This window comes from Dermochelys coriacea, chromosome 5 (assembly GCF_009764565.3).
Source record: "Dermochelys coriacea isolate rDerCor1 chromosome 5, rDerCor1.pri.v4, whole genome shotgun sequence".
Classification (NCBI taxonomy): domain Eukaryota; kingdom Metazoa; phylum Chordata; order Testudines; family Dermochelyidae; genus Dermochelys; species Dermochelys coriacea.
Window position 1 is genome coordinate 50,480,595 of NC_050072.1, and position 21,333 is coordinate 50,501,927.

Consider the following 21,333-nt stretch of genomic DNA (forward strand, 5'->3'; position numbering starts at 1 on the left):
ACTACACTACAAAAACAGTAATGCTAACCACGATGCAGGCATTTTAGATATCCAAAGCAGCTGAGAAGGAACTGAGGACTGTTTGCCTGTGCAGATCCATATATCCTCAGTGCAGGACATGAAGGGGACTGAAGTGCATGAACAGGCCAAACAGGTACTGCCTACCTAAAATCTCCGATCAAAGGTGCATGGGTATGTGCACACCTAAAATGGAGCACCCACAGGGATACTACTGGAAGAACTGCTTCTTCAACTTTATTGAATCCCATTACCATGTCAGCTGTATTTTTGCCTTTGACTCACTCCTCAAACCCTCATTCACTTCCTCGTCTCCACGTCTCTTGCTGTACAGGATCTTGGCAATTTCTTCCAAAACAAAATTGACAAAATACGTGACCTTCCTCCTCCCTTCAACTTGCCTTCCCTACTTTGCCTCCAACAACTCTCACCTTCTTCTTCCCTGTCACAGAAGCAATTTTTTCACCTGCTCTTCTCTTCTAACCCCTCCATTTGTCTCCGTGACCGCACCCCATCTCCTGATCTCCCTCAAGCATAATCTCATCCCCTCACTTAACCTCCAATTTTCCTATGGCTCTTTCCCCTCACAATACAACTTATTGTACTCTCTATCATCTTAAAAAAAATCCCACTGTTGTCTCCACTTGCTTCTCCAGCTACTGCACTTTCATGCTAAGCTTTCTGTATCCACAGGGTTCTGTCTTTGGGTCCCCTTCTCTTCCCCCTCTACACTTTATCTGTAGGTAATCTCACCCACAAACACAAATTCAACTACCATATATACAGCTCTACCCAGATATAACGCTGTCCTCCGGAACCAAAAAATCTTACCATCTTATAGGTGAGATTGCGTTATATCGGGGTAGGGAGAGGAACCGCTTCCCGCCCCAACTCACCTCCACCCTGCCTCTGCCTCCTCCCCTGAGCGCGCCACCGCCACTTTGCTTCTCCGTCCCTCCCTTCCAGGCTTGCCGTGCCAATCAGCTGTTTGGCACGGGAAGCCAGGAAGGAAGGAAGGGGGAGGGAGGGAGAAGTGAAGTGGCAGCGGCGCGCTCAGGGGAGGAGGTGGAGGCGGAGCGGAGGTAAGCTGGGGCGGGGAGTGGTTCCTCTGCGCCCTCCCCCTGCCCCCGGTTACTTGCTCTGGCTCTCCCCGCATTCCCCCCCCGCCCCAGTCATCTCCGCTCCACCTCCTCCCCTGAGTGCGCCGTCACCGCTCCACTTCTCCCCCCAAGGCTTGCTGCGAATCAGCTGTTTGGCATGGCAAGCCTGGGAAGGAGGGAGGGAGAAGCGGAGCGGTGGCACGCTTGTGGGAGGAGGCAGAGATGAGCTGGGGCGGGGAGGCTGCAGCAAGGAAGTGGGGTGGCATAGAGGAACTGCTTGCAGTAACACGAATTTGGGTACAACGAGGCAAAGCGGCCCCACTCCCCGGAGCGCTGCTTTGCCGCGTTATATCCGAATTCACATTATATCGGACCGCATTATATGGGGGTAGAGGTGTATATGCTGACAACTCACAGATCTACCTCTCTGATCCACAGCTGTTTCCAGTCCAAACTAAAACCTCGGCCTGCCTCTCCGACAACTCCTTGTGGATATCTAGTCAACAGCTCAATACAGCTAAAACAGATCTTTTAATCTCATCCCCCCCAAACACAGCTTGCTATGTCCTCTCTTGATCACTGTGACGACACCACTATCCTGCCTGTCACTCAGACCTGTAACCAAGGCATCATCTTTAATTTGGGCCTCTCTCTAGGTCTTCACGTGCAAGCTATATCTGAATTTTGCTCGTTCTTTCTGCATAACATCTCTAAAATATCGTCTTTCCTATCCAGACAGTGTCTAGGCTCTCATCTTGAGTCTCGATTATTACCACATCCTTCTCTCTGACTTCGACAATGCAATCTTGCCCTACTCATATCCATTCAGAATCCTACTGCGAAGATCATTTTCCTAGCCCGTTGTTTTGATCATGCCACCTCTTTCTTATCATTCCCCTATTGACTCCCTCTTCATCATCACGTTGAACAAATTACAAGTCTTCAATTTTATGGCCCTTCATGGCCTACTCCCACTCAATCTATCACCTCTCACTCACTACTGAGATCTTGACTCTCACATGATTAACAAAAAATAAAAGAAATGTATGATTTAGCAATCTTTTTCTACTCTTATTTAAGAAAAACAGGTCCACTAAACTTTCACAGACATCTTGTCAAAATGTGTAAGTGATGAACATGTGGAAATTCAATGTAATAAAAAGTTTTCCAAATTCCTGTTTTAATAATCCAAGGAAGAACATTTACTAGTTAATATTTAGACATTTTGCTTTTATATTCAAGTTGCTTCTTATATTTTTTTAAGCTAGTATTAAATAATAATGAAACTGGCCTATTATCTGAAACTCTGTGCTTCCATATTACTCTTGTCATGAACTGGTGTTCATAAAAAGATAGTTGCAAACAGTGCACTCAAATTGTGCTTAAATGCAATTTAAAGTGCGAGTTTATGGGTTTTTCCTCCCTATTTTCTAAAATTACACATATTCCTTCCCGTAAGCTTTCAAAACGTGTTGTGAAAAGAAAAGTTACTTTCCCAGAACTGTATTCTGCTCATACAAAGTCACTACTGGATTTCTGAACCAGTATTTAACTCCTGTAGACTTTTGAAGAGCTCAGGATTCCAAGATATTTAACTTCCTCACTGACTGACATACAAGTACTTCACTGGAGATGCATAACTGTTTTTGACACCCTAAACTGTCTATTGCTTTTCAGCAATTTAATAAAGATAAAGTGACATCACCAAAAATGAACATATAATCCCAAATCTAGGAGGGAATGTAACTAGGTCAGTGTGAACCTACGAGAGAGAGAGAGAGAGAGAGAGATACTTTCACAGAACATTTGGTAAGTAAACCTATTTCCCTGTATACGGAAATTTTAAACAGATCTGCAATCATTCAAACTAAAAAAACCAAAGAAGCATTTACCTCAATTATTAAAAAATGCTAAAGTTAAGCCTGTATAGGAATTTATTACAAGCCTCTCTTCTTACCTTCTAACCTTGTGAAAAAGCTATCCCCTCAAACTGAAATTGTTCATACTTGTACTTAGCCTACATTTGTTTTTTTTTGTTTTGTTTTTTGTAAAGAATGTTTTGCAACATTAACATTTAATTTTTTCTGAGTTACCTCAACTAATGGAAATAGCAACTATGCAAATGCAACTTTCTATTTTCATTAGAAGTGTGTACCAATTGCATAATATATATATCTGGATATCTATATACATCTTTATATAAAATATCACTCCAAAATCCAGTCTATTACTTCAACTTATAATTGGATATGAAGCATATGTTTGTTTTTTTAAACACCCTTAACAATAAAGTTAGTTCTAAATCATATTTCTTCAAACACATCAACAGCATCTGCACTCATTGAGGAGTAAGTTATAATTTAACCAATTTGAAAGAGCAAAAAACCCTGGTGTCCGGTGTGTTTGTGTATTTTTTTTTTTTTAAACAATCACAATCTAGCCTCTCAAATTCGCAAGTCATAATCTGTCTCAAAACACACTTCACACACACATCTGGAGTCTGGAAGACATTTTTCCTCAGATCAGATTGGCAGTGACCTTGGAGATTTTTCACCTTCCTCTATAGCATGTGGGTGCAGGTTATTTGCTGGCATTGTCTGGATATATTTCACTTAATCATTTTCCTGCCATTACATAAGCCTTGACTGCCGGTGCACCTCAGTCCCTTCTATTCTATGCCTGTGGCATAGAATAGTATAGTCTCCTGGAGGCTGTAATACTTAGGCCTCATTTCAGTTGTTAGGTTAGCATGTGGGTGCAGGGTAGTGCTGGTGGGCTGTGAAATATACAGGTCAAACTATTCGGTGGCTCCTTAAACTATATTACTAGGACTTAGAATAGTAATCAGTGGTTCACAATCAAGCTGGAAGGGCACATGGAATGGGTCCCACAGGGATTGGTCTGGGGCGGGTTCTGTTCAATAACTTCATCAGTGATTTAGATAATGTCATAGAGAGTACACTTATTAAGTTTGTGGATACCACCAAGCTGGGAGGTATTGCATGTGCTTTGAAGGATAAGATTAAAATTCAAAATGATCTGGACAAACTGGAGAAATGGTCTGAAGTAAACAGGATGAAACTCAATAAGGACAAATGCAAAGTAGTCCACTTAGGAAGGAACAAGCAATTGCACATATACAAAATAGGAAATGAGTCCCTAGGAAGGAGTACAGTAGAACCTCAGAGTTACAAACAGCTCAGAAATGGAGATCGTTTGTAACTCTGAACAAAAATGATGTTTCTTTCAAAAGTTTACAACTGAACAATGACTTAATATAGCTTTGAAAACTTTACTACACAGAAGAAAAATGCTGCTTTACTTTTTTTCAGTAGTTTATGTTTAATACTGTACTATACTGCTTTTTTTTTTTTTTGTCTCTAAGGCTCCCTGATTGTGTACTTCCAATTCCAAATGAGGTGCGTGGTTGACCGGTTAATTTGTAACTCCAGTGTTGATAACTCTGAGGTTCTACTGTACTGTGGAAAGGGATCTGGAGGTTATAGTGGATCACAAGCTAAATATGAGTCAACAGTGTAACACCGTTGCAAAAAAACAAACAAGCATTATTCTGAGATGTATCAGCAGGTGTGTTGTAAGAGCAAAACACAAGAAGCAACTCTTCCACTCTACTCCACGCTGATAAGGCCTCAGCTAGTGTGTTGTGTCCAGTTCTCAACACAATTCAGAAAGAAGATGACAAATTGGCGAACATCCAGAGGAGATTAACAAAAATGACTAAAGGGCTAGAAAACATGACTTATGAGGAAAGATGGAAAAAATTGGATTTGTTTAGTCTGGAGAAGAGAAGATTGAGGAGGGACATAACAGTTTTTACAAGGAGGAAGGTGAAAAATTGTTCTCCTTAACCACTGAGGATAGGACAATAATTAAGAAAACATCTAGAATAAGGATCTGTGTATATAAATTTGTATTATTTAGTTAAATTGGTGCAAAGCACTGTGTGGATGCTTATTTCAGTTAATTATTTCATTTTAAGAGTGACTTGTTTCAGTTTAGCCTAAACCTGTTCCAAATCAACTTAATGAAACTGCTAAACCAAAATATACTTGGTTTAAAACAGAAAGAAGAGCTTGTCTACATTTAAAAGTTTTCTGCTTTAACCCTGCTGGCATAATTAAAGTGGCAACCACCACTTTACTGCGTATGCAGTTATACAAGTATAAAGGCATTTATTTGGGTACAGTTTATTTTGATTCCCAAACCAAAATAAAGTATATTGGTATATCTCCATCTACATTAGGGCAGAAAGAGATCCTGAGAGAGAGAAAGAGAGAGAGAGAGAATGCTCTCCCAAATCTGGCATTGGTTCTAGCAGCAAGTCCAGTACATAAAGGTTACAAATATCACTGGACTACTCTACATAGCAGTATTGTAAATTTCAGAAACAGGCACGGGATGTTGCTTGAACTGTAGTAAAGCCTTGGCGGACAGTGGGGGTAGTATCTCTACCAGCTGGTAGCACAATGTGATACACTCAATAGTCCATTAAGACAGTCTGAGATTAAATGTCTTGGCCTTTAGAGTGACCATCTATCACCAAAAACGTTCATGGGGTAGTCTGAAAGATTTAGTCCTGTCCATGAAGTAGCATAGAGCATGATATCTCCAGGGTGTGCAGTTTCTTTTCCCTGTGTGTGGAATGTGATTTAGGGAAGACTACAAGTAAAGTGATTACTTGAATTAAGTGAAATTTAGATACCGCTTCGGGAACGAACTTTGGATGAGGGCTCATAACCACTATGTCCATTGTATATAGAAATTCAACCCTGAGCACCTGAAACTTACTCTCCTGGCTGAGGTGATGGCCACCAGAAAGACTATTTTAGAGGTCAGATAGCAAGGCATTCCGTGAGGGTTCAGAAGAGGGCTCCATTAGCTTCAGAAGAACAATGTTGAGGTCTCATGTTGGGGTAGGCTCTGTTCCCAGTGAATAAGTGTACATCAATCACGCCCCTAAGGAACTTCAATATTGTCACATAGGAGACTATCAAAAGCAAGAGTATTAGAGGGCAATATGCTGATATCATTATCAGATGACCCTTCATCTAACTGAAGGAGAGTCCAGAATGTTTCAATTGCAATTAAGTAATCCAGAATCTTCAGTATTAAGGCCTGGTCAAGCACTAGACTGTGTTGGGTCGCCCATATGGAAAATCTCTTGCATTTAAAGGAATGGATCTTCCTCATGGATGGTTTTCTGCTTTGTGCCAAGATTTCCTGAACATGTGAAGAGCAGTCTTTCCACGCCTCCAGCCAACATTCAGGTCATCAGTTGTAGAGATGCTGGGTCTAGATGAAAAATTTGTTCTTGGTTCTGTGACAACAGATCTGGGCTTTCTGGAAGTCTGACTGGAACCTGTGCTGACATGTGCAGCAAGTCCATCAGCCAGAACTGTCTCATCCAATAGGAAGTTATGTAAAAAGTCATCCTTGGTCAGTACCAGAGCCAGGATTTCAGTCTTGTTGGGGAAAGAAGAGGATTCTGTGGGTGGGGAGGGAAGCTAGAGCATCTCCTGGGCCAGTTTTGCTAACCTGCCCATTTGCTCTTCCACTTTTAGTGTGAGGCCCTGGACACAAATTCAGAGAGGGCCTGGGATATCCTCCTCCTCATGGAGATATGTGATGGGACACAACTCATGGACAGGTGAGATGGTGGGCCCCAATATGCTCAACAGGGCTCTGGTGATAGATCATACAGGCGTTGGCCAGGTTGCGGATGGACCATCCACTACCAATCTTGTAGGGGGCTCTTTAGATATCCCCTAAGGCGCTTCAGTTTCCCTGAAGAGGGATTTCTGTTGGAGTCAGGAGAGGAGAAGCTTAGAGAAGGGGAGAAGAACTCCTCTGGGAATCGTGATACCATCAAGCACAGTTCTGGGTGAAGATAATGCCAGTGCCCAAGTTGGTGCTAACATCGGTGCTGGGAGAAAAAGTGAGGGTGGATCCTGAATGGCAAACTTTGGTGTCTGGAGTGGTTCTTTAACCAGTGCAGGTGTCAGCATGAGAAGGGCTCTTGATATTGATGCTGGCACCAGGGCCAAAGCTTCTCTGGCTTTCTTTGCCGTCAGTGCCCTGCTACCATCTTTGGAACTGGAAGGCCTGGAAGGCCCTCCTTCTGAAGTAAACATAATGTCTGCTTGGAGCTGCAGTCACAGCAGCACTCTGTACCCAACACAAAATGTTAAGGGACTCTTTGTCCCATGGTCAGTGCAAAAGGTCTGCACTGATGTCTTCAGTATCAAGGAGGTATCTGCCAGTAATGGGGATCCCAGTACTGGTGTTTACTTAGCCATTTTCTTCTCCCTGCTGGAGCCAGAAGTAAGCCTGTTAGCTGAGGCACTAATGACAAAAGGCTCTAAGGTTCCAGTTGGGACCATGTTTATTCCAAATGGGTCTGATGCCACTTTCATGGATTGCTCCAAGAAGTGCAGTTTGAGCCTCATATCCCTTGACTTCGAAGTGCAGGATAAGGAGAAGCAGATGTAGCATGTATCAGGGACATAAGCTTCCCTCAGGCAGAAGAGACACCCGTTATACCCATCACACAAAGGCAGAGGTTAAACCCAAGCACTTAGAGTCTGATATTTTTCATGGTTGTGTAACTTTGTCCTGCTTTATAGAGAGTGGGGGAGCATGTACAGGGGGCTCTCCCTTGTAACCTCTTATTTTCCCCCCAGAACGTCCAAATACAATGAAAAATTTATAAATTAAACTAACAAGAAGAGCATTTCTTCACAGACAAATTTGAAGCTTAGACAAAAGTGTGAGCTGATTGGATGCAGTCCAGCATCTGTCTCACAGCCACTAGCAATAAGAGGAAACATAAAAGGTCATGGTTTCTCCATTTTTTATGTCCTCATGCGGGATTACATGGAGGCAAAGGGCACAAGAGTGGCCTTGACAGACATGGCAAAAGACATGACATGGCAAAAGATTCCAAGCTTGTGCACACAAGGGACATGCACATTGACTACCTGAAGTAGTATTTTTAATGCAATATATCCCTCATGAAACCAATGACTAAGAGGAGAATATCACTTTTTTGGAAAGCCAAAATTATAGCCAAATGAATGACAGGAAGATGTTTAATTTGCAGGGAGGTAAAGTTAATAAAATACCGTGCGTGGAATATTTGACTTATCATACTTCAAAATGTCTTCATCTAAATTTATATTGTCTTCTGATAGAAATATGTTATCTGATATTTCAGACAGATGTCTCTAACTTCTCTGAAGCCATGCCAACAAAGATTTCAGGAATGGAATCAAAAATATGCCCTGGCTTTGAGTTACCAAATGTGACACAAAACACCAAGGCCGATGAAATCAGCTGTTACAGTCTCTAATGTCAGGTTTCAGCGTAGCAGCCGTGTTAGTCTGTATTCGCAAAAAGAAAAGGAGTACTTGTGGCACCTTAGAGACTAACAAATTTATTTGAGCATAAGCTTTCATGAGCTACAGCTCACTTCATCGGATGCATTTGGTGGAAAATACAGAGGGGAGATTGATATACACACACAGAGAACATGAAACAATGGGTTTTATCATACACAATGTAAGGAGAGTGACCACTTAAGATGAGCCATCACCAGCAGCGGGGGTGGAAAGGAGGAAAACCTTTCATGGTGACAAGCAAGGTAGGCTATTTCCAGCAGTTAACAAGAACATCTGAGGAACAGTGGGGCGTGGGGTAGGGGGGAGAAATAACATGGGGAAATAGTTTTACTTTGTGTAATGACTCATCCATTCCCAGTCTCTAATGTGTTTGGGAACTGTATGTTTCAGCTATCCCAAAGTTATTAAGACTTTGGAACTTAGTTTTCTCATGCTTGATCAGAACTTGCGATTCTAGATAGACTGAAGAAAAAGCATATATCAAGTGCTTCTCTAAATACGGCTCTGTTTCTTGTGCAGAACTGATATGGGAAAGTTACTTACCTGTAACGGGAGGTTCTTCGAGATGGGTGGTTCCTATCTGTATTCTACTACGGGTTATGTGCATGCACCATGCACCTGGAGCTTTTCAAAATAGTAATGTCCGTTGGTCCGTGCATGCATTCTTGTACGCCTCATGGTTTCACCTGAGGTGATAAAGGGTGCGGTGGACCGAATGCATCTTCAGTTTCTTTTCCGACACAGATCTACCAGATCCACAGCAGAGGACAAGGAGGGTGGGTTGGAATACAGACAGGGACCACACACCATGAAGAACCTCTAGTTATAGGTAAGTAAAAAACGGTTACTCACATTTTCATAACTGTTGTTCTTTGAGATGTGTTGCTCATATCCATGCCAATTAGGTGTGCGTGCGCTGCGTGCACAGTAGTTGTAAAGATTTTCCCTTAGCTGTGGAGCCCCCTGGAGTGGCACCTCTATGGCGGTGAATATAGGACCCTGCCAATCCAGCGCCTCCTCAGTTCCTTCTTGCCAGCTACTCAAGCAGAGGGGAAGGCAGGTGGGTTTGAAATGGATATGAGCAAAACATCTCGAAGAACAGTTACGAGAAGGTGAGTAACTGTTTTTCTTCTTTGAGTGATTGCTCATATAGAATCCAATTAGGTGACTCCCAAGCCCTACCCAGGAGGTGGGGTTGGAATTATGGAATCGCTGACTGGAGCACCGCTCTGCCGAATGCTGCATCATCTCTGGCATGTTGGGAGATGGCATAATGAGAGGTGAATGTATGCACCAAAGACCACGTTGCCAACCTGCAGATCTCTTGTATCGTACTTGGACCAAGAACGCCACCAAGGAAGCCTGTGTCCTTGTGGAATGCGCCGTAAGTGCACGAGCTAGAAATCTGGCTAGCTCGTAACACGTCCGGGTGCAGGATGTGATCCATGATGAGATTCTCTGTGATGAGACTGGGAGACCTTTCATTCCATCCACCACCGCCACAAAGAGCTAGTTCAACTTACGGAACGGCTTTGTGAGCTCCATGTAAAAGGCCAGTACTCGTCAAAAGTCCAGCGAGTGGAGCCTCTGCTTTTGGCAGCTTGCGTGAGGTTTAGGGTAGAATACCGGTAGAAAAATGTCTTGGTTGGTGTGCAATTGGGACACCACCTTTAGAAGGAAGGCCAGGTGAGATCTGAGTTGTACCTTGTCCTTATAGAAAACGTATGGTTAGAGGGTCTGATATGAGGGCCTTTAACTCAGATACCCTGCCAGCAGAGGTAATGGTGACTAGGAAGGCTACCTTCCACAACAGGCAGAGGACCGAACAAGTCGCCAATGGTTCAAACGGGGGCCCCCATTAGCCTGGAGAGGACCAGGTTAAGGTCTGATGCCGGGACCAGTTGTCTAATTTGTGGGTATAGATGTTCCAGACCCTTGAAGAAATGGCCGACCATGGGGTTGGCAAAGACAGAACACGCAGCTGCTCCTTGGTGGAGGGCTGAAATGGCTGCAAGATGACCTTGATGGATGACACTGCCAGGCCTTGCTGTTTCAGGTGTAGCAGGCACTCCAGGATGAAAGGTGTCGGTGCCTGAAGTGGGGATGTGCAATCTTGAGCATACCAGAATGTGAACCTTTTCCACTTTGGCAAGTATGTAGCCCTAGTGGAGGGTTTCCTGCTGCCAAATAAGATCTCCCTCACTGGTTCCGAACGTAGGAGCTCCATGCGATTTAGCCATGAAGCTTCCAGGCCATGAGATGGAGGTACTGTAGGTCGGGGTGGTGAAGGCAACTGGGGTCTTGGGTCATCAGGTGCGGTAGGAGTGGCAACTAATCAGGGTGGTCTAATGACAGCTCCAGGAGCGTAGTGTACCAGTGTTGGCGAGGCCACGCTGGTGTCACCAGTATCACTGCTGCCCTGTACCTGCTGGTCTTGAGCAGGACCTTGTGTACAAGTGGGAATGGCAGGAACATGTACAGCAGATGTCCTGTCTAAGAGAGCAGGAACGCATCCACAAGTGAGCCCAGGTTGTGTTTTTTGGAAAGAACAGAGTTGCAGGCACTTTGTTGCTCTGGGTGGCGACCAGATCGACCTTGGGAGGTCCCCACCTCTGGAAGATGTTGTGTATGATAGTCGGGCAGATGGACCATTTGTGGTTGCAGAAGGATCTGCTGAGGTAGTCCGCTAGCTCGTTCTGTGCCCCTTAGGAGACAGGACTCTTCCAGGTGAATGGAGTGGGTTATGCAGAACTCCCATAACTGAAGGGCTTCCCGATAAAGGGGAGAGGAATGAGCTCCAGCCTGCCTGTTGATATAAAACATGGCAGTGGTGTTGTCCATCACAGCTGCCATGCACTGTCCATGCAACTGGGCCTGAAAGGTTTGGCATGCTAGTCAGATCGCCCTCAGCTCCTTGATATTGATATGGAATGAGAGCTCATCCTGAGACCAAAGGCCTTGCATCTGGATGTCTCCCAGTGCGTGCCCCATCCCAGAGCAGACACATCTGTTACTAGGGACAAGGAGGGCTGGGGGCTGTTGAATGGGACTCCCTCGCATACTGATCAAGGGTCGAACCACCGTAAGAGGGACTCAAGGACTTGTGGTGGAATAGTGACCACGGACAGTAGACCAACGCAAGCCATGCTTGGGAGGTGTCTGAGCCTCATTCTGGCACACCGGACTATCTATGTGCATGCTGTCACGTGGCCAAGGAGACTCAGGCATACCCTAGCTGTAGTGGTCGGGTATGGCCTGAAGCCTTGTATGATGTCTGCCGTTGCTTGACAGTGGGCCTCTGATAGAACGCTCAGGCCTGGACCGAGTCCAACACCGCACCGCTAAATTCTATTCTTTGGATCAGTAACAAATTTGACTTGTTCCCACTGAGGAGGAGACCCAGGCTCTTGAAGGTGGATCTGATGAAACAAACCTGAGACTCCACCTGTTCCCTGGAACGCCCCCTGCAGCAGCCAGTCATCAAGGTAGGGATATACCTGCACCTGTCTCTGTCAGACGAAGGCTGCTATGACCGACATGCACTTGGTGAACACTCGGGGGGATGTCGACAGGCCGAAGGGGAGGATCGTGAACTGATAATGGTTGTGGTCAACCACAAACTGGAGGAATCGTCTGTCTGCAGGCTGTTTAGGTATGTGAAAGTACCCGTCTTTCCAGTTGAGAGTGGTGTAGCAGTCTCCTGGATCCAGAGAAGGGATAATCGCACTCAGGAAAACTATGTGGAACTTCAATTTTTCCATGAACTTGTTGAGTCCTCGCAGCTGTAGAATGGGTCTGAGACACCCCTCCGCCCCCATGGCTTTGGGAATTAGGAAATATTGGGAATAGAATCCCTTGCCCCTTAGCTCCTGAGGAACTCCTCCATTGCCCCTACAGCGAGGAGCGTCTGCACCTCCTGGATAAGGAGTTGCTCGTGAGAAGGGTCCCGAAGAAAGAGGCTGGGAGAGAGGGGAGGGAGCAGAATTGGAGAGAATATCCCACTTCTCCCATGCAAAGAACCCAGCGTTCCAATGTTATTTGGGACCAAGCATGGTAGAAGTGGGATAGGCAATACATGAAACGGGGGAAGGATCCGGTGTCATGGCGGGTGTGCTGTCCTCAGGCGCACCTTCAAACGGCCTACTTTGAGCCCAACAATGGTTTAGTCAGGCCCTAGCCCTGCCCGGGCGGAGGATGGGAAGGCTTGTGCCTCCCATTTCTGCCCTCCTTCTAGAGAAATCCTGGCTCAGCCGAGGAGGATACATTGGCATTTTTGAGATTGCAGCCTGAAGTGTTTGCGTTGGGTTGCCGGTGCTTCATCGTAGCCCGAGAATCTTTTAGGCTGTGCAACCTGGAGTGTGTTTGCTTCACAAAACAAGCCTGTCCCATTGAATGGCAGGTCCTGCAAAGTTTGCTGCACTTCCAGGGGTAAGCTGGATGCCTGCAGCCATAAACTCCTCCTCAAAGCTATCCCTAAGAAAAGTGTGCTGGTGGCAGAGTCCGCAGCATCCAGAGAGGCCTGCAAAGAAGTCTGTGCCACTGCTTTCCTTCCTCTACTATTGCCGCAAACTCTATCCTCGAGTCCAGCAGCACCAACTCCTTGAACTTCAGCATGGAATCCCATCAGTTGAAGTTATACTTACTGAGGATAGCTTGCTGGTCAACTATCCTTAGTTGCAGTCCCCCGATCAAATAGACCTTCTGTCAGAAAAGGTCCATTTTTTTTTTCAACTCCTTGGACTTCGGAGTCAGTCCCTGACGCCCCTGTCTCTCCTTCTTGTTTTCTAAGGTCACTACAAATGAGCAGGACTGAGGGTGCATGAAAAGTCTTACTCTTACATTTTAGAGGGTACAAAGTACTTCTGCTCAACCCACTTGGCAGTAGGAGGAATGGAAGCAGGGATCTGCCACACACGCTTAACATTGCTCTGAATGGTCTTTATAAAGGGCAGAGTGACCCTCGATGGCCCTTCCGGTGCTAAAATGTCCACCATAGGGTCCTCAGTTCGACCACCTCCTCTGCCTGCAATCCCATGTTGCTGGCAATCCTGCGCAGCAGGTCTTGGTGGGCCCTGCTGTCCATGAGGGGCAGACCCGAGGCCGAAACCCCTGCCACTGCCTCGTCCGGGGACAAGGATGACGAGGCCAGAGGGGATGCAGGGCCCTCCTGCTCCTCTGATTCCCTAGTGTCAACCTGTTCAGCGCCATGGTCCTCGGTGCTGACAGTCATCCCGGTGCCAGTTGCAGGGTTGGGCGCCGAGTCGGGTGGGTTGCCGTGTGCGGACCTCATCTCGGAGCCCCGAGGCATAGGTTGGCCCCTAAAACCCTGAGAGGCCACCGACTGTGAACCCCTGGAAAGGGAGCCCTGGGCCTGGTGGTAAGCCCAGGGGTTCCAAAACGGCCACTGGCCAGGAGGCTGCCACTGGGGCTGCCAGGGCACCATACCCGTGTCCTGTCGATGTCGGCGTCTGTCCGATCAGTGCTGGCTACGCCATGAATAGTAGGAATTGGCGTCCAAGCCCAACAATCTATACTACGACCTTGAGGACCACGGTGATACCGATAGATACTGCATGGGGTAGTGGTGCCGAAGAGGTGCTGCTCTGCCAGTGCCGGGGATTGGTGCCACTCTGCCGTCGTCACCAGCAAAGGTGAGCACCATTCTGATGATGCCGGGGAACCTCATCTGGAGGTCGGTGCTGGCAAACGGTGCAGCAACGGGGGTGTCCTGGAGCGGTGCTGCACTTGTGAGGCTGACTGCCTCATCATGGCAGGCTTTCTTCTGGATGGTGCTGCTTGTTGCCTGCCAGGGGCTGAGGTGCCGTCACGGCAATCATATCTCTCGCGGCTTCAAAAGTGTCGGGAGTGGAAGGTATTTCTAACTCCTCAACCTGGCACACTCTCTCAGGAGAGTCAATAGGCGTTGGACTCAACGGTCCCCTTAGAGGGGTCAAAGTCAACAGCATTGTCTCCAGCAATTTTGGCACTAAGTGCGCCTGTGTGGAATGCACTGCTGTCGTGCGTGCTGGCTGGCACCGCTGTCTTCGGCGCAGGGGAACAGCCCGTTAATCTTCCTGTGCCAATTATATGGCACTGGGGTGTGAGAGAGTGGTGCCGGCTTGTCTCCACAGTCTGCCATGCCGGGGAACACTGGTGCCGAGGATCTCTTTGATCTGAGTCCTTCCTTGGCATCATGTCACGAATGGAGACTGGGGCGATCTGCAAAGATGTGCTCGGTGCCAGATCCTGTTGGCCTGAGGTCGGATGAGGATGAAGAAGTGCCTCAGGAGCTGCTTCAGATGGAAGTCCCGCTCCTTTTTCATCTGTGTGCGGAACGCCTTACAAATTCTGAACCTTTCTATTTGGTGCACCTCCCCCAGATAGAAGTCGTGGGAGTCGCCTGTTGGCATAGGCTTATTGCAAGTGCCACAAGGCTTAAACCTCTGGGATAGAGGCATGCCCCAGAACTCAGGGGAAGAATATGGGATGGGGAAACCCCGTTCCCACTAACCTAATACTATTAACTAATAACTACAACTATTAACTACAACTACGATCAAACTACTGTACAAAGCTAAGTGAAGCACTTGCTAAGCAAGCAACTGCAGGTTCCAGCGACCATCACTGGCACTAAGAAGGACCTGAGGCGGCACCGGGTCAGCAGGGTCCTATATTCACCGCCCTGGAGGAGCCACTCCAGCGGGCTCCACAGCCGACCCAACAGGTGCTTCTAAGGGAAAAACTTTCGGATCATTATGCATGCGGTGTGAGCACCTAATTGGAATCAATATGAACAATCACTTGAAGAACCTCCCCTTCAAGTGATGGTCCCTATTGTATTCCACTGAGGGTGAGTCAGCTATGAGGAGAGTGAGAGGAAGTTGATAGAACCCTGGAATAGAGGACTGCCACCTCGAACGAGGCATCTGTTGCAGAATCATGCACTAGGGCATAATGAGAAAAGGTGGTGTGTACATATACACACACGGCTGCCTTACATATGTCCGCAAGGGGCACGTCATGCAGTTGATGCTTGCGCTCTCACTGAATGCGCCCATATCCCATCTGGTGGGGTCCGCCCTGATAATTGATAGCAGAGGGTAATGCACCCTGAGACCCACTTCAAGATTCTCTGGGAAGAGATGGCCTGCCCTTTAATTCTTTCCGCTATGGCAACAAATAGTCTAGGGGACTTCCTGAAGGGCTTTGTCCTTTATAGGTAAAAGGCCAGGGCCCTACAGACATCGAGGGAGTGAAAACATTGTTCCTCATTGAGGTGTATAGTTTGAGAAAGAAAGTTGGCAAATATATGAGTTGTTTGAGGTGGAAGCAGGAAACCACTTTTGGTAGAAATTTGAGATGCAAGCACAGCAAAACTTTGTCCTTACAAAACATGGTGAAAGGGGGGTTTGTCATCATGGCCCCTAGTTCGCCAATCCTTCTTGAACAGATGATCATAACCAGGAAAGCGAACTTAATGGAAAGAAGAGAAAGGGAGCAGCAGGCCAGGGATTCAAAGGGAGAGTTCATTAATGAGTAAGTACTAAGTTGAGGTCCCACTGAGGAGCAATAGGCTGAATGGACAGGTATTTACATACAAAGCCCTTCCAGAACCGGACAGAGTCAAAGGGTGGGTAAAAACCAAATGCCCCTCCACCAAAGGGTGGAAAGTGCTAATAGCCACTGCGTGCACCCTGATGGAGTTGAGAGTGAGCCCTGACAGCAGAAACACAGATGAGCGAAGGCTGAGACGTAAGTGCACACGGCCATGTGGCCGAGGAGGGAAAGACAAGTTCTGGCTGAGACCAAGGAGTTGGATATCACTGAAGCAATCAGGTCCAGCAGGCTCTGGAATCTGTCTTTCAGCAGATAAGTATGTGCGGTGGTCACATCAATGCATGCTCCAATGAACTCCAGGGGCTGTGTAGGGTGCAAAGTCAATTTTTCAATATTCACGCTCACCCCTAGGGAAGGACCTGGGAAGTTGATTTCCAAGCTTTTTTTGGCTTTGCACCACCAGCAGCCAGTCATCTAGGTAAGGGAAGACAAGGACTCCTTGCTATTGGATGTGAGCCTCTACCATGGAAAAATCTTTTGTGAAGACTCATGGAATAGTGATAAGTCCGAATGGGAAGACCCACTGGAAGTGCTGACCCACAGTAAACCTTAGGAACAGTCTGAGTTGAATGGATGTTCATGGGGAAGCAGGTGTCTTGCATATTAAGTGCTGTAAACCACATGCCTTTTTCTAGTGAGGGAATGATGGCTGCAAGTGTGACCATAAGCAACTTTGGCTTGTGAATGGAAAGGTTGAGGTGTCAAAGATCCAAGATTGGTCTCCATGCTCCTTTCTTCTTGGGCACCGGGAAATATTTGGAATAGAACCCTGTGCCCTGAAAGGCTGTAGGCACTGGTTCTACTGCTCCTCTCCGCAGGAGGGAGTCCACCTCTAAAAGAAAGAATACTGTCACGAGAGTGATCCCAAAATGGGACCAGGCAGGGCATGTGGTGGAGGGAGAATCATAAACTCGTATAGCTGTTCTGAATTACCTCCAGGACTCAGTTCTCCGTTGTTATTGTGCTCCATGCTGGTAGAAAAAGTTTAAGACGGCCCCCAGAGTGGATGTTTGGAATGAGTGTTGGGGTTCAAAGTGGTTGACAGTTCTCTAGATGCACTTAGAAATATTGCTTATGTGAAGACAGGAGGTGCCGTGCTGAGGACTGCACCAGCAGACCAGGCGGACAAGATCTGTTGACCTTCGGGTATTTCTGTGGAGGTTCATGGGCTCGCTGGTGGTAGAACTGGAGAATTCTATAGTGTTGTGTAGGTGGTAGGCGGTAAAACTTTCATTTTGGTGCTGGCATATATATGCCTAGGGATTGCAGGGTGGCTCTAGAGTTTTTCAGTGCATGCAAGGAATCATCTGTTTTCTAATTGAAGAGGTGTGATTCATCAAAAGGGAGGTCCTCAGTTGTGCTCTGTACTCTCTAGGAAAGCCTGAGGAATGTAACCAGGATTCCCTCCTCATGATGATTCCAGTTGTTTTTTCTGGAAAGTTTGGAAAGTGTCTCATAAAGGACGAGAAAACAGCAGGAGCTCCGACTCAGACCATGTGGCAGTGAGAAGCAATTGAAGACGCAGTTGGTCCACCCCACCCTTGATTGCCTTGGGCAAAACCATGAGGCCATAAAAGGGCGCATGCGCAGACCAACGGACGCTACTGTTTTGGAAAGCTCTGGCTCTAGACACATGGCGCATAACCCTCAGTGGACTATAAAAGAGACCATCACTTGAACTTCTGATTCAATTATATTAGCAAATAAGTCTTCATACTCAAGAGGAAGAAATTTAACCATTCTATCTTTGAGTTCAACACTAAACTAGATAGGCAATTATAACGCTTTCCTGTCAGTAGAGGAAAACAGAGTACCTGCAGTTATTTCACAATACCCTCCACTTATAAGGAACTTTCCATTTCAGAATCACCAGTAACAACTAGAATGACCCAACCAGGAAGTTCTTTCATAAGTGAATTTTCTCCAACTCAGATTTGACACTCTATAAAACTTGAGAGAAAGGGACTGAATTGTTGTAGGAGAACTCAGGAAGTAAGAGTTTGACAACTAAAGTACAACAATATTATTTCTGGCTATGTATTCATCCAAGCAAGTAAACCTTAAAGAAATTGTTAGGGTGGACTGCTATTCTTCTCACTCTACTACTTTGTATTACTGCCCTAGATATTTTTTTGTAATGCAAAACACTTAAAAACAACACTATAAAAAACCAACAACTGTTCACAAACTTAAAACAGAAAAAAAAGGAGGAAGCATGTACTGATTTTGGGGAGTCAATATCAAGATTGCTGCTCAGTCCCTTCTCCCCTTTATCTAACTGCAATATCCCTGCAGAATCCCTATTTATGGCCTATCATCCTCCAACCTAACCCCAACAAATCTTTAACTCACTCCAATGCTCATTCCTTCTAGAAAAAAAATAAAAAGAATCTAGACTGCTCTCCACAAGGCTTCCCCTCCTGGATCCTAAGACTTTCCCTACTACATATTGTCTTTTGAACTCCAATACAAGAACTCCCTTCTGGATCAAATTTCCAGCTACAGCAGTCACCTGATTTCCCACAAGTACATGCAAACGCATCTACATTTCTCCCAAAAGATCACTTTCTCTTCCCCATACTCACCCTCAAAAATCCTAGAACACTCATGCCTACACTTCTCAATTCAGGAATCTCACTGGTGGAAATAGAAGTCAGTCATCCTAAATTTATCTTGTGTGCCCCAAATTACTTTTAAAAATATGCAACTCACATTAACTTCAAATAGACTTACTTCACAATGATTCTATAATGTATCACTCTTCAAATTCTTTGTCCCTTTGGGGCCATCTAAAATCAAACTTGACTGGATGCAAATAATCCAACACTTACCTGTGCAGTTTCTGTCATTTTCTTTTCAAAGTCAGATTTAGCTGCAGCATACTTTTCTACATACAGTTTATAGGTATCTGTAGCTTTCTTTGATTTTATTGCAGCCTGTAAAGAACAGATGACAAAAACTATTAGAATATAATTATATTTTTCAATAAATTTATTCCAACTTAAGGCAATTTATATTTATCATTATTGAAAAGATGAAGATGGGGATGATTTATACCAAAATGTCCAACAGGGCAGGAGACAGAAAATAGTAAAATGTGTCTTATTAAAATTCCACAGAATGGTAATTTAAGCACTTATAATAAATGATCGTATTTTTATTCAAACCCCATACTGTACATGAAATACATAATTGGAAGTGCCAGATTTCAGGATGCACCTGATCTTGGGGAAATGTCATAAAAGGTAAAGATAACAACAAGTCTGATATGAAAAGCAGATAACTAGAAAATGGTGAGTAGCAGAGCCAGGAGGGAGAAAAAGCAGCAGAATACATGTTTCTGGTTACCGATTATTCTGCGGAAGGAACAAGAGGAAGGAAAGTATATACTATAGGCCTTTTTAGATTCCCCTATTGGCACTAGCTATTCCATACATTGTTTGTTGAAGAATTTTAAGAATTTTGTACATTGCTAAGGAGTAACTGATTAGCTCATTTAGAAATCACAAATAAATGTTTAACTGAAGAATAAGGAAAAGGAACAGGAAAAAATGCAGGTTCAGAAAACAGAGCAAATAAGATGCAAGAGTTTCAAAGCATAGAATCATAGAATATCAGGGTTGGAAGGAACCAAAAACCTCTAAGGAAGTAGATTTCACCACCTCCCTAGGTAACCCATTCCAGGGCTTCACCACCCTCCTAGTGAAAAAGTTTTTCTTAATATCCAACCTAAACCTCCCCCACTGCAACTTGAGACCATTACTGCTTGTTTTGTCATCTGCTACCACTGAGAAAAGTCTAGATCTATCCTCTTTGGAACCCCCTTTCAGGTAGTTGAAAGCAGCTATCAAATCCTCCCTCATTCTTCTCTTCCGCAGAATAAATAATCCCAGTTCCCTCAGCCTCTCCTCATAAATCATGTGCTCCAGCCCCCTAATCATTTTTCTTGCCCTCCGCTGGACTCTTTCCAATTTTTCCACATCCTTCTTGTAGTGTGGGGCCCAAAACTGGACACAGTACTCCAGATGAGGCCTCACCAATGCCGAATAGAGGGGAACGACCACGTCCCTCGATCTGCTGGCAATGTTCCTACTTATACAACCAAAATGTCATTAGCCTTCCTGGCAACAAGGGCACACGGTTGACTCATATCCAGCTTCTCATCCACTGTAACACCTAGGTCCTTTTCTGCAGAATACTGCCTAGCCACTCGGTCCCTAGTCTGTTGCACTGCATGGGATTCTTCCACCGTACGTGCAGGACTCTGCACTTGTCCTTGTTGAACCTCATCAGAGTTCTTTTGGCTCAATCCTCTAATTTGTCTAGGTCCCTCTGTATCCTATCCCTACGCTCCAGCGTATCTACCACTCCTCCCAGTTTAGTGTCATCTGCAAACTTGCTGAGAGTGCAGTCCACGCCATCCTCCAGATCATTAATAAAGATATTGAACAAAACCGGCCCAAGGACCAACTCTTGGGGCACTCTGCTTGATACTGGCTGCCAACTAGACATGGAGTCATTGATTGCTACCCGTTGAGACCAATGATCTAGCCAACTTTCTATCCACCTTATAGTCCATTCATCCAGCCCATACTTCTTTAACTTGCTGGCAAGAATACTGTGGGAGACCATATCAAAAGCTTTGCTAAAGTCAAGGAATAATACATCCACTGCTTTCCTTTCATCCATAGAGCCAGTTATCTCATCATAGAAGGCAATTAGGTTAGTCAGGCATGACTTGCCCTTGGTGAATCCATGCTGACTGTTCCTGATCACTTTCCTCTCCTCAAAGTGCTTCAAAATTGATTCCCCGAGGACCTACTCCATGATTTTTCCAGGGACTGAGGGGAGGCTGACTGAGGCGAGGCTGACTTTCTGGGTCTTTCTCCTTCCCTTTTTTAAAGATAGGCTAATGTATTGCCTTTTTCCAGTCATCCAGGACATTTTTTAAAAAACTGTTGGAAGACTCAAGAGGCAAACAAATGGGAGGATCTAGTTTTCAAAAAATGAAAGAAGAAATGGGAAAAAGAAAGAAAATAGGAAGTGAAGAAAAGGAATTCAAAATTGTGCTGGACTCTGTGTCATTGGAAATTTTAAAATCAAGATTGGATGTTTATCTAAAAAAGATGCTCTAGTTCAGGGATGGGCAAACTTTTTGGCCCAAGAGCCACATCTGAGTG

The 21,333-nt window shown here is 45.4% G+C and overlaps 1 protein-coding gene across 8 annotated transcripts in view; it reads right to left on the bottom strand.

The window, feature by feature from the left end:
• Window positions 1–21,333, bottom strand: part of FCHO2 (FCH and mu domain containing endocytic adaptor 2) — a 263,348-nt gene that overhangs the window by 178,701 nt on the left and 63,314 nt on the right. For all 8 annotated transcript variants that reach the window (XM_043514278.1, XM_043514274.1, XM_043514273.1 and 5 more), the window contains one exon: window positions 18,985–19,089. In XM_043514278.1, the coding sequence (XP_043370213.1) occupies window positions 18,985–19,089 (105 nt within the window). The remainder of the gene's footprint in view (window positions 1–18,984; window positions 19,090–21,333) is intronic.